Source organism: Takifugu flavidus, chromosome 11 (genome assembly GCF_003711565.1).
Source record: "Takifugu flavidus isolate HTHZ2018 chromosome 11, ASM371156v2, whole genome shotgun sequence".
Lineage (NCBI taxonomy): Eukaryota > Metazoa > Chordata > Actinopteri > Tetraodontiformes > Tetraodontidae > Takifugu > Takifugu flavidus.
In genome coordinates, this window is record NC_079530.1 from 1,256,374 (window position 1) to 1,268,620 (window position 12,247).

The window sequence follows — 12,247 nt, forward strand, 5'->3', positions numbered from 1 at the left end:
TGTAAACTCCCTCACAAACAAAAGGTCCTAGTTGCTACATTATTGCAAACTCTAGCGGATTAATACCTCACAAAAGGGTTCTTTAATGAGAACATGTTCCCGCGTTGCCGTCCATGCACCTCCGCCAGCAGGGGGCGCTCCTCCCGAACAAGTCGCCGCCTTGTTTCCTTCCGCGCGTTCCTTCCAGGATGAGAAGGAACGGGCCCCAACGCCGCTCTCGTTTGTGCTTCCTGTCATGGCGTCGTCACGCCGACCTGACAGTGCGAGCGGAGAAACAGGCTCCACGAGTAGCACTTCAACACTCCAACATTCACACCTGCACCGTGCACCCGTGAGCTCATGAACAGGTTACAGCCGCTCTGTGTGTGTGTGTGTGTGTGTGTGTGTGCGTGTGTGTGTGTGTGTGTGTGTGTGTGTGTGTGACAGGCCCCAGCAACACCTGGCTCTCCCAGCAGGAGGCCGTGTATCTAATAATGAGAGAAAGTGTCACACAAAAAAAACACGGACAGGTTCCTGTCCAAAGATTAACACACACACACACACACACACACACACACACATCCACGCACTACAATGCCAAAGAGGGGGGGGGGGGGGTGTTGATATTTTATACATTTATATTTTATACTGGTGTATCGAGACGCAGACGGGTCTGATTGTTTCTGTGTCTGCAGGCGTCAGCCTTTATTGGACCGGGCCCTCCGTTAAGGTGCCCATGAATCAAAGTCTGGCCATTTGATTGACAGCTCATTACCCTCCTGTTAACTCAGACAACAACCTTGGAGAATAAAAGTTTAAGTTGTGGGAAATTCAGCAGGATTTTTTTATTAGATTGACCTTCCACGCACTTCCACTCGTGCTCTTGTTGACTTTTATGTTCCGTCTTTCATTTCCTTGAGATAAATGATAAGAATAATGAGCAGCCTCCCGCGAGTGCTGCTATACCATTAATGGGACCTGCGCCGATTTGAACGCATTCCACAGCCGCTTCGTTAGAATTTATCTCTGACTTGAATAATTACCTTGACTGGGCTATATCTTCTGTGTGTGTGTGTGTGTGTGTGTGTGTGTGTGTGTGTGTGTGTGTGTGTTCCCGTCCCAGAGAGTCAAGGCTGAGGCAGGTCCAGGGTCAGCCTGACCACTGTCTTCATCATCACTCTGTTTCTTTGATCTCTTTGATCTGGACCTTAGACGCAACCTGGTTTTTAGCACATTTATGCTAACATGCTGAGTCACTAGTCAACTAGCTTGTATGTTGTAGTTCGGGTGATTCGTTTATTTTGGTTAACTGTGAACAGCGATGACAAGCTGGAATAAATAAAGTTGAATTTGAATATTTCCCAGCTGGTTTTTTTGGGGGTTTTTTTTGCTGCTGCTGCTGCTGCATAAAAGAAAAAGTGGGAAAAGCTTTCAGCTTCAACAAAATTCCACATGCAGCCAAAGTGACCTTCCTATGCAGTTTATCGTCATTTACTCCGAGGAGGGAAGTGGTTTTTATTGTCAGAAAATCGGAATGATCAATGTCCCACATTCCTTTTACAGAAATGAAAGGAGAAGTGTGGATTTAATAGTTTAATGTACATCTTTGACTGGTTCTTTTCCAGTGTTGACTGGCAGGTTATGACAGTGTTGCTGGCGATGAAACATCAACACACACACACACACACACACGGGCACGCGCGCGCGCGCTCTGCAACCTTCACAACCTCTGCATAGTCATATCAGAGCATGCTGGGAACTCCCTGTTCCCTGGAGAAGGCCCAGTATTTACCTCAGTACCCGGCTTATCTCTCAATTCCCACCATCGACGGAGAAAAGGAAGGTCTTTGGGATGACTTTTATCAGCGGTTCGGGAGGCGGAGGGTGTGCAGGAGGCCAGAGCCGCGCGGTGCTAAGGCCACGCCGCTGCATTCCCGGCCTGTCTTCTCATCTTTGGCTGCAACACAAAGAGTTCCCATCAGCTAGGAAGAGCCGGTCGCAACAGCGGGAGAGAAGGAAACAGAAGAAATGTCAAAACCCTCTGAGATCCCGAGCCCGGACGCGGCTCCGCTTCCCCGCTTCCCCGCTCCGCAGCTCCGCCGTGCCGCTCTGTGCCGCGCCGGAACGCTTTTGCTGGCAGTTGTGTGTCTCTGTGCATGAACGGAAGCGGAGGATTCCCAGGTGCAGGTGTATGTATGGGATGGCTGTCAAAAGAATCCCTCTTTAAGCATTAAACTTCATTTAGCTCGTGCTGCTGCGCTATAGCAAAGGAGAGGTCAAAGGTCACGTGAAGAACCAGTCCGGGGGTCTTGTGAGGGCTCCTCTGGCTCCTGTTTCCCACCTGCACCCTGGTTTGGTTTTATGAGGAACCAAAACTAAATTGGCTCTTTTGTTTTCCCTCTAAATGGGTAAGAAGCTGCGTTAGCGGCAGGATTTCCTAAATATTCCCAGACAACGGCGCCTCGTCAATAACAGGCCGGGAGACGAGCTGCGGGTGTGATCAGACTCTAAATGTCACAGCTGTCCTCGCCAGTGATGGACATTCTAGAGATGAAATATTCCAGAGGTTAATTAATGGAAAGGAAAATGTTTAAATGAGCATCACAGGCCCGGATTTGTCAACGAATTAATGGGCTTTAAATGCGCCTGGAATTCCGGAGCAGGTAAACACGCCTCAGTGTCGGATGCAGAGTTCTAAAAGGGGTCAAACGAGTCGTTTCCTCCCGTTTCTGTGGATGATTTATGTCACAAAAGACAGTTCGTCATTAGCGTCGAGGGGGGGGCAGTTCCGTGTCCTCACGTCAGTAATAAAAATAGTGGAAAAGCTTTAAAAAGCAGCCGTTTCCTCACACGGTCGCCTCCCTCCGCGCTTGTCTCACGGGGGACAGCGTCCCACCAAACGTCCCCCCCCAGCGTGGACAAACACCATTTAGACCGACTCCTAATCACGACGTCGTTGTGCGGCTCGTCCCCGAGCGAATGGAAGACGTGACAGCGGCGCCCGGCCCTCATCAGCGTTGCTGAGCGGTGGGGTGGGGGGCTGGACCCCACCGGGACAGACCGACGCAGGCGCAGCCCTTTGAAGTGGTAATTTGCCTCAACCTGAGGGAGGGGGGCCAAATTGAAACGTCTTCTGACAGCGAGAAGCAGCCGAGCGGAGCGCCTTTGGGGGACGGAGAGAGTTGAGACGTAGGACACAGACGTGAGGTGGAGGGGACCTGGGCGGTGCTCAGGTACGACAACCGGTGGCGATGAGACTCGAACAGACGACCAGCTGGGGGCCCAAACGTCGGCGGCCCCTCCCACCCGGTCGTGTTGATTGGACCGTTGTCCTCGTCCCACTGGGACACCACCACACTGACTAAGGAATACTGGAAGAGACCCACTTCCTGGTGACATCAGACATTTCCATGCACCGACTGTGTGTTTGTGTCCCTGTTTTGTGTCTCCTGGAGGGCAAAGGTCACCGTCAGGGGGATGGGGGGGGGACGGTGAAACCCTGGGACTGACAACGAGTGCGTGGAAGAGAAGAGACTCCACCCAACTTCATCACATCCGCGCGACAGATGAAAAGAGCGATAAGGGCGGCCCGGCTCCCCGGGGAGACCTTCCGGTGCTGGTCTCACCTCCCCCCGGCCTTATTCTGTCAGCCCCCCCCCCCCGACTCTCCATCTGCTCCAACATCCGTCAGCGAGCAGGGAAGATGGAGGCAGGGGGAGCGGAGCTGGAGGCCTCCCCAACGGGGGCCAGGAAGAAACAATGGCTGATAAAACGGGATGTTATGGGAGCAGGCGGAACGTTCCCTGCCCACCGACCTTGGAGCGGCGCTTCCCAGCGGAGCGCCGGGTTCCAGGTGTCGCAGCTTTACGGCTTCTCTTTCGCCCTTTGGGAGCGTTTCCACTTTTAGGAACGCAGCTTTTGGACCCGAACTCAGCTGCAGCCCGGCGGCTCGTTGAACACAAATCCACCGTTTTATTCCTGATCTTTAACCAAAACATCTTCAGCCGCCATCAATGAGTCAAATCGTCGCTTTGGCTTCTGGATTTCACATAATAAGGCCCATTTTGATTCTTTCCTGTTTCATTTGTGTTTCTTCTGAGCTCGTTTCCATTGTTTAATTACATAAATTCTGCCTTGAGACCGTGTTGCAGGAGCTCTGAGACCGTGTCCCAGGACCTCTGAGACCGTGTTCCAGGAGCTCTGAGACCGTGTTCCAGGAGCTCTGAGACCGTGTCGCAGGACCTCTGAGACCGTGTTGCAGGACCTCTGAGACCGCGTCGCAGGACCTCTGAGACCGCGTCGCAGGACCTCTGAGACCGTGTCGCTCCTCAATCTGCAGCATCTCAGCTGGAGGCCGTTCGGAATTATTCAAAATCTTCACTGACTTTCATCCCTAAACTGTTGTTTTCGAATCAGAAAGACCATAAATCTTCTCTTCTGGACCAAACCGAGCCTATTCTCTCTCTCTCTCTCTCTCTCTCTCTCACACACACACACACACACACACACACACATATGCTGAACCTGCTGACAAAAGCTTCTGTTCATACTGAACCATCATGTAAACAGACGGGAATAGAAAATTAAAAATGAGGAAATGCGTGTTTTGGTCACCTTCTCCTCAACATTCTCCTGCCAATTAAAGAAAAAACCCAGGCGTAAAACTAGAACGCCGTTACAGCGACGTAATTAAATTCTTTCGCTGTTCCTGTGAAGCCTTCATCATCACTTTTCTTGTGCACGATGGGCGGATTTGAGCACTAAATATTGCTGCTTCAGCCAGAGGAGAAGCAGGAGAAGCAGGAGAAGCAGGAGAAGCAGAGCAGGAGAAGCAGGAGGAGCAGGAGAAGCAGGAGAAGAAGGAGAAGCAGAAGCAGGAGAAGCAGGAGAAGCAGAAGCAGGAGAAGCAGGAGAAGCAGGAGAAGCAGAAGCAGGAGAAGCAGGAGAAGCAGGAGAAGCAGGAGAAGCAGAAGCAGGAGAAGCAGAAGCAGGAGGAGCAGGAGAAGCAGGAGAAGCAGGAGAAGCAGGAGGAGCAGGAGAAGCAGGAGAAGCAGGAGAAGCAGGAGAAGCAGGAGAAGCAGGTCGCCGTGTTGGCGTGAGGAATCTCCTGGTTCGGAGCTCCTGCGACTCTGTTGCCTTTAGTCCGACGAGCTTTTGTTGCCTTTTTGTTCTGAGTGGTTTCGGTTTAAATCTGCACATTTACGAAAGGAAACACTGTGAGACTGTGGGAGAATTATTGAAGAAGTGTGATTCATGAGCCGCCGCTCCTCCTGATGTGAACGAATCACGTCTTTGGTTTTGACCTTGGGCTCAGGAGGATGGGAACAGTTCACTGATAACAGTGAGCTCAAGTTCTCCATGACGACAGAACCTGCCCGGATCAAACAGCCGAGGGTCTCTCTGAGCCCCAGAGAACCCAACAGAACCAGCCACCACAGCCGCACAGGTGCCGAGTACCTACATGCAAATAGGTGATGGGCTCTCTGCTGCCACCCAGTGGCCGCTCCGTGACTCCATGATCATTTGGATAATTTAGAGCGTCATTAATTGTTGTTTTTCTTCTTGGGCTGTATTTTAAGAACACTTTCAATTGCTTACAGGCCACAATATCACTGGTTTTGCTTTTCTTTTTAAACAAACCCCCCTTTTTCCTTTCTTTGAGTCGGTAAAGCTGCAGCATCTGGCTGACAAATCAAAGAGGAACTTTAGAAAGCCCAAATCTGGATGTTTGCGTGTGGAATGTAAGGGCAGAACCCTGAACCCTGAACCTAAAGCTGGCATTACGTCGCCCCGTATGGCTCAAACGTTCCTTTTGGCCATTTTTCTCGTTTAAAGCTTTTTAATGTTTAAAGCTGATGTTGTCACAGACCAACTTGTGTTGGTTTCTCAGCCTTTGTGAGATGATGATGCAGCCTTCAGCAAGGCTTCATCTTCAGCTCGCTGCACCGGCCTTGGCGTGCCATCTCTCTCTCACACACACACACACACTCTCAGAGAGTCCTTGTCTGGAGACCTTGAGTCCTAAAAAGCACGGGGGCTCTGCTTGTGGGAGAGAGAATGAAAAAAGAATCCCGGAACAGATAAAAAAGCCCTTCTCCTGCAGGAGGAACGCGGCGTCCTGAATGTTTCTGCTCTAATCCTCGCTGTGATGTCTGCGGCGGCGCCAGATAGACACGAGATAGCAGCGGCAACACTGTGGATTTGATATCAGTGTCCACCCGCGTGAGAACGCTCCCGGGGAATGCTGGGTAAATGTGATCAACAGCTACTTTGTCTATCTGGAGCACCTTCAAGGTCCCAGCGGAGGCTTTAAATGGCCGAGAGGAGGTGGCGTCCCAGGAGAGGCTCGGCCGGAGCAGCACGGGGTAAGTCCTCCTCACCGCTCACGAGGAAAGACGAGCAGGAACGTGGGGGAAAGGCTCCGCTCGGGTCTGGTTCTGATGCTTCCCTTCAGCTTCTGCAGCGTGCACGTGGCCCAGCTGATGCTCCTGTCTTCTCTCCCTGTGCTCCAGGTTCACGCAGCAGCTCCAGGTCGCCGCCACGCTCGCACTCGCTGTTCCTTTTTCCTATGCATATACCTTTTTCAGATGTAACTTTAAAGAGGCATAGGGCATGGGAAAATGGGGCTGCAGAGGTATTCCACCGCTTCACCGGCGTCCTCGCGAGACCAGCGCGCACACACGCACACACACACGTCCTGCAGCTGGGCTTGATTTGTGTTGGTGAATGTTGCAATTGAGAAATAACTTTGGTTTGTGGTGGCGGATGCTGACAGAAGTGGACGTTTCCCATGTCTAGAGAAGTCTTTGATTTTGGGCTGTTTCTCTTTTTAATCCTTTGATGCTTTGACTTTTGTTCTTGCTGGAAAAATAAATAAACACGCATTTAAACTCAAACTGTTTCAGCATTTCCTGATGTGTGTGTGTGGTTACACTTTATTTTGACACGGTAACAGCAAAATGAAGGGACAATTACACAAATGCACATGAATAATGAGGAGATAAACGCTGCCAGGACCTAATTAATCCTTTATTTGCTGTGTTTCTTGACACAAAGCTCCTTAGTGATGATTTTTTTTAAGCCTAAACCGTCTCAAACACTCATGAAATATGAAATCTGACACCTTATGAAGCTCCAGTTATGAGGGATGTGAGCAGAATCACCAGGATGACGCGTCGCCGGGACCATCTGAGCTTTCTTTACAGCTCTGGTTGGCATCAGCCCGTGACCTCTGACCTCTGTGGCTCATGTTCTGGCCTCGGCGCCTGTGGATGTGCATAAACGGATCTCCGGTTCAGTCAACCTTTAAATGAACGTGTTCTTCTCATTATAGCAGCTGCTCTCAAGAGCTCGTCGGGTAATTGCGCCCCCTGGCGGGAGGTGTCGGTATTTAATCGAGGTGGGGAGGAGGAAGCAGCCCCCACAGCTCAGGACACAGAAGAAATCACCTGATGTTATTGCGACTGTTTCTTCTTATGGCTCCCAGAATTCCACAGGTGGAAAAGTTCGAACTGTGTTTTGAAGATATTTAAGGCGTTTTTGGACACAACTGCGGGACGAAATGCAATAATAATAATAATAAAGTCAATAAATGAATGAATCATCTCATGTTTACTCCGACACGCGGCTGTAATATCGCACATTTAATGTAAACGTCAGTTTGTCACCCGGTGGATTAAAAAAAGGGAAGTTGAAAGCAGCAGAATTGGCAAAAGCGCCGTGAAAATGTCGGCGGATTCGGAAATCCGCAGTTTCGGGGCACATGAAACTGAACCAGCCCCCCCCCCCCCCCCCCCCCCCCCCCCCCTCCTGCTGACTGTGGAGGCGTACTGACATCAACGTGCGGGAATAAACACCCCCGCAGACTTGCGGGCGCCGAAGCTCCGCGTCTCTCGGACAAGTGCGAAGAGTTGGACCCTGGAGCTGAACGGACCCCATCATCTCGCAGCTGCCCCCGCCTTGTTGCCCCCCTGAAAACATGAGACCGAGCGATGCGGCTGCAGATGCATGAGAGGGATTTTTGGCGTCTGCTGCAACTTTTAACCGCTTCTAAAATCCAAAGTCCAACTGATGGCACCAGGGATGCGATGGATTTAAACCTCCTCGCTTCGGTCCCGCTCGGTCCAAACATCTGCTTGAGTTCTCATTGAGGTGATGAAGGTCTCATCTTCCTCGGTGAGACGTTGCAGCTCTGCTCAACTGTGACGTTCACAAAATAAAAGAATACACTTTCTTCTTTGCAAAACGGCTCCATCTCTCGAGTGAATCGGCTTTATTGGATAATCTAACAAGATTAAAAGCGAGCAAGCTAATTGATTGGTGCTTTGAATCTCCCCAGAGAGACAATAGGATAAAAAGCATGAAGCGTCTAGATTCTGGCCGAGGTCGGTAGAAGTGTGGGGGTCGCACTCCTGGATGGTGGGACTGGGAGCGCTGGTGCTGCTGCCCAGCGGCCGACAGAGGCGCGCTGCGGGGCGGGTGGGGGCCGGGGAGCTGTCCGCTCAGGGCGGGGTGCTGAAGGAGGTCCCGGTGCCGATCCCGCACCTCCCGCTTCAGCTTCAGCCTCCTGTTCTGGAACCAGGTTTTCACCCGAGAAACAGGAGGAACACCTTAAAACTCGAATCAGAAATGATCTGTCCCCCCTCCCCCATCCCAAAACCTCCGCGCGTGGAAGCTCCAGGCCGACTGACCTGGGTCTTCAGCTCCTCTTCTGGGCCGCTCCCAGGTTTCTGTGCTTGCTGGAGGCCTCCTCCAGCCTCCCGATCTGCCCCTGGTCCTCGGCCTCCCCCTCGCTGACCCACCCCCCCCCCCCCCCCCCCCCCCCCCCCACACACACACACACACACACACACACCTCACCGTCTGAGCCCGATGCGTAACCGTAACTGTCCGCACACGCACACAAACAACAACCCCTTAATTTAAATCAACCGAACCAAAGTTCAATCCCAGAATTAGGCTCAAAGACCCTCGGTCGCTGGTGCAGGGACTTATTTTCATATGCAAAGGTGTCAACGGAACGATAGAAACCCGATGGTGGTTGTAATTGGACCTAATGGAGGCGGGCCTGCGGCTCTTCACACCCTCCCGGCGGCCGCCGGCGCCACTGAGTCTGGGTATCAGAGAGCTGGTATCTCTGCAGGAGCCTCCGCAGGTGAGTCTGCTGCTTCTGTACTTGACTCATCTCCCTTTTCTGGCACCTCAAACTTCCAAATTTGATTCTCTGCCGACACAAACGTGCACCGGGATTCCCGGGATACGATATCCCGGTTTAACGCGACGCCCACTTAGCACCACGTGGGGAAATCTTTGCATTTTAGATGAAAAACAGCACAAAAAGTCGGATCATTAATCGATTTCAGCGCGGGCGAGCGGCTTTATGAGATTAGGTGTTAAAATCACGCAGGGCGTCATTAAATGGAGAGATATAAGGGGGGGTCTGCCTCGCGGAGCATGCCGGGATAACGTCGCATTCCAACTGTTGCAACATGAGGTCGATTATCTTCAAATCTAATCACTTGCTGACGTTTTAGATGCTCCAGAGCCGAGACTCCGCGGAGCCAACGCGCGGAGGCTCCTGAAGTCATCAAGGAGCGGCTTAGCTGCCTCTAACTGCGGGCCCTGATCTCCCCATCAGCCCTGATCCCCCCCCCCCCCCCATCAGCTGCTGTTTGAAGTGCAGCAACGCGGAGACAAACGGCGTGAACATTGATGACAGGTGGGCGGGAGCGTCTGCAGGGCTGATGGCCGCCACACTTCATCTACGGTCCCACCAGATCAATGTATGTTGATAAGAAGCGGCCAGGACGACCTATTCCGGAGTGACCCACCCCGTAATAAAGCTAACGTCGTCAGTTTTATCTTGAAGATATTTGATCCGTCTCTGACTCCAGATGTGCGCGAAACCAGGAAAAAACGAAGCCGGGACTGCAGAAAGGAACTTTATTGGATCATAAATAGGCACTTTTCTGTAAATTATGTACAATATTAGATAAACTCTGACAGCATCAGACTGAATTAAACATCTGCGGATTGCACTGGCTCGGCTAAGTGTCTCTTTGAGGAATAAAGTCTTTTTTTTAAAGCGTTCAGTAAAAGTACGGCTGGTGCCGGGGGGGCTGCCGAGGGACCATGTGCGGGACATTCAGCAGGTAAACGGCCTGTCCTGCGGGGGGGTGGTGGTGGTGCTGCTGCTGCTGCTGGGCCAGCATGCTCTGGTGTTGGAACGGGACCAGCGGCAGCGGCCGGAACATCACCTGCGGGACCTCTGCAGCAAAGCAGTCCTGCATCTCCCGCTTCAGCTTCATCCTCCGGTTCTGGAACCAGGTTCTGACCTGCAGAGAGGAAGACGCGCTCAGAATCGGGGCAACGCACAGCAGATTGACGGGAGGGGGGTTCCACCGGGGGCCTCGTCCTACCTGGGTCTCCGTGAGGCCGAGTCTCTGCGCCGTCCTCATCCTCTCGCCAGCGTCCAGATACTTGTGTTTGCTGAAGATCTTCTCCAGCTTAGCGATCTGCTCCGTGGTGAACTTGGTGCGCACTCGGCGCTGCTCAGGCTCCTTCTCTGTCTCATCCACAGAGGGACACTCGGAGGAAGCCGCCTCGCTCTCATACCCGGAGGAATACCCACTCATCTCTGAAACTATAGAAGACTATTGATCTCCAGCTCAGATCCGCGGGTTCAGCTTCGGAGTTTTGGTGACTTACCGGGTGAAACGCAGCCGGCGGGGCGCACGGCGGGTGAGCCCGGGCCGGGCTCCTGGAGATCCGCGCGCTGTGCCGGCCTGGAGGCCTTCGGTTTGAGCTGCAGGTACCTGCCCCCAGAAGCCGGCGGCCGCGGCTGGACCATGCAGGGGACGTGCGGTCTGCAGGCGGGGGTCTCCCGCTCGGATGGGGCGCTGCTCTGATGGCTCTGGGCCAGCCAGTCCACGGAGAAGTATTTGACCATGTTGAAATCCAACTCGTGTCACAGCGAGCGTGTTTCTGGCGGCCCCGACAGCTGCTGCTGCTTTATAGGGCGGCATTTGCATATGTGCGGGCCCCTTGTTAACGCCTGATCGATCGCGATGATTAGGGGTTAATGGCTCGTTATTGAAGTCTTTACATATCCTGTGAGTGTGTGAGGACCTGGCGCCGCCGAGTCTGTGAGAACCCTCCTGAGCTCATACATTTGTCCGCCCTGACTGGAACCATAAAACAGCTGTATCTCCCGCAGAGGGGGAGACTTCCAGGCCGCGGCTGCATACAGTAGCTCCCTGATGAGGCGGATTGGATTAAAATGCCGAATTAGAGAGGGGAAACTCGCGGACTTTGGGGTTTTGGGTGCATTTACATCAGGATACTTTAGGGTGTGACGTAAAGGAGGCGACGCGGCTTCGTGTATTTACGCGTCGCGAGTCCTTTCAAAGCAACTTTCACAGGAAATAAAAGTCACAACTTTGACTCCAGTCATTTCGTTTTGATTTCCATTTTCTTGCTGCTGTGGGGTCCCAGCGGCGTGGACGTCAGAGCTCCGGGGAGCCTGTGTGCGTCGGTGTTGACATGTCCCTGACGCCCCGGTGCGCGCCGGCGCCGCCGTTTGGCACAGGCGCTTCAAACATCAAGGATCAAAGCGGCAACACAATTAACTGATCGTTGGGCCACTTCAAATGTAAATGTGGTAAAACAAGCTGCGAGGAAGAAGGTTCAACGTTCCTTTAGACGCGCGGAACGGGCAGAAGGGCCGAAGGAAGCGTCCTCCGCCAGGGAGCTGCGCGCCGCCGCTGCGCAACAGCGCGGATAAACGGCGCGTTTAGTTCTATGACGGGACTGATAAGAGGCCGAGTCTGCTCGTCTCTGTTATCAGCGTCCTGTCGCTGCAGAGGCAGGAGTCCATTCAGCCTCAGGAGGAGGGGGGGGGGGGGGGGGGGCTCTTTATCTGCGAAGCTTTGAAGATTGGCCCAGATCACGTTTGATAACAATAAGAAGCCCGGGACGCCGCCGTCACACTGCGCACATTTCCTCAGCTGTGCCAAAAACCCGAGTTAATACTGCGTGACAGGGTATAAAGCGGCATCCACCCCTGGTTTCTCATCCCGAAATATTATTATTTTATTGTTAAAACCTCATATATTTCACCCAGGTTTTATGTAAGCCCTGTTTTACTCTAACCAGATGTTCTATTATCCCGCTAAAGACCGGACAGGTGCCAGTTCTGATGGGTAAAATGTGTTTTTGACTTTGGTTTAAATGGGCTACAGAGGTCTAAAGGTGAATTCCTCCTTTTTGA

General features: G+C 52.5%; 1 protein-coding gene and 2 long non-coding RNA genes across 4 annotated transcripts; 2 read left to right on the plus strand and 1 right to left on the minus strand.

Moving 5' to 3' along the window:
- The first annotated feature begins 5,789 nt into the window (after positions 1 to 5,789).
- On the plus strand, positions 5,790 to 6,875 carry LOC130533868 (uncharacterized). The gene is made up of 2 exons (XR_008952693.1): positions 5,790 to 6,344; positions 6,492 to 6,875. It is a non-coding gene; the product is annotated as an uncharacterized LOC130533868 (long non-coding RNA).
- Positions 6,876 to 8,834: 1,959 nt separating this feature from the next.
- On the plus strand, positions 8,835 to 10,024 carry LOC130533890 (uncharacterized). The gene is made up of 2 exons (XR_008952699.1): positions 8,835 to 9,133; positions 9,513 to 10,024. It is a non-coding gene; the product is annotated as an uncharacterized LOC130533890 (long non-coding RNA).
- On the minus strand, positions 9,908 to 12,170 carry LOC130533889 (homeobox protein vent1-like). Of its 2 annotated transcripts, none has more exons than XM_057047627.1 (3): positions 10,687 to 12,170; positions 10,398 to 10,615; positions 9,908 to 10,313 (listed from the first exon to the last, which is right to left on the minus strand). In XM_057047627.1, exons 1-3 carry the CDS (start codon positions 10,925 to 10,927, stop codon positions 10,068 to 10,070), a joined length of 705 nt encoding a protein of 234 aa, XP_056903607.1. In that variant the 5' UTR covers positions 10,928 to 12,170; the 3' UTR covers positions 9,908 to 10,067. The 2 variants fall into 2 exon arrangements, with proteins under 2 accessions (XP_056903607.1, XP_056903606.1); XM_057047626.1 differs by having other exon boundaries at positions 10,398 to 10,621.
- Between the last annotated feature and the right edge of the window lie 77 nt (positions 12,171 to 12,247).

Excerpts from the sequence above, each read along its gene's own strand:
- LOC130533889 (XM_057047626.1), bottom strand. The coding sequence starts at position 10,927 with ATGGTCAAATACTTCTCCGTGGACTGGCTGGCCCAGAGCCATCAGAGC. Across the intron at positions 10,622-10,686 it reads CGCCGGCTGCGTTTCACCCG|TTTCAGAGATGAGTGGGTAT; the intron begins GTAAGTCACCAA and ends AGTCTTCTATAG. Across the intron at positions 10,314-10,397 it reads TCGGCCTCACGGAGACCCAG|GTCAGAACCTGGTTCCAGAA; the intron begins GTAGGACGAGGC and ends TCCTCTCTGCAG.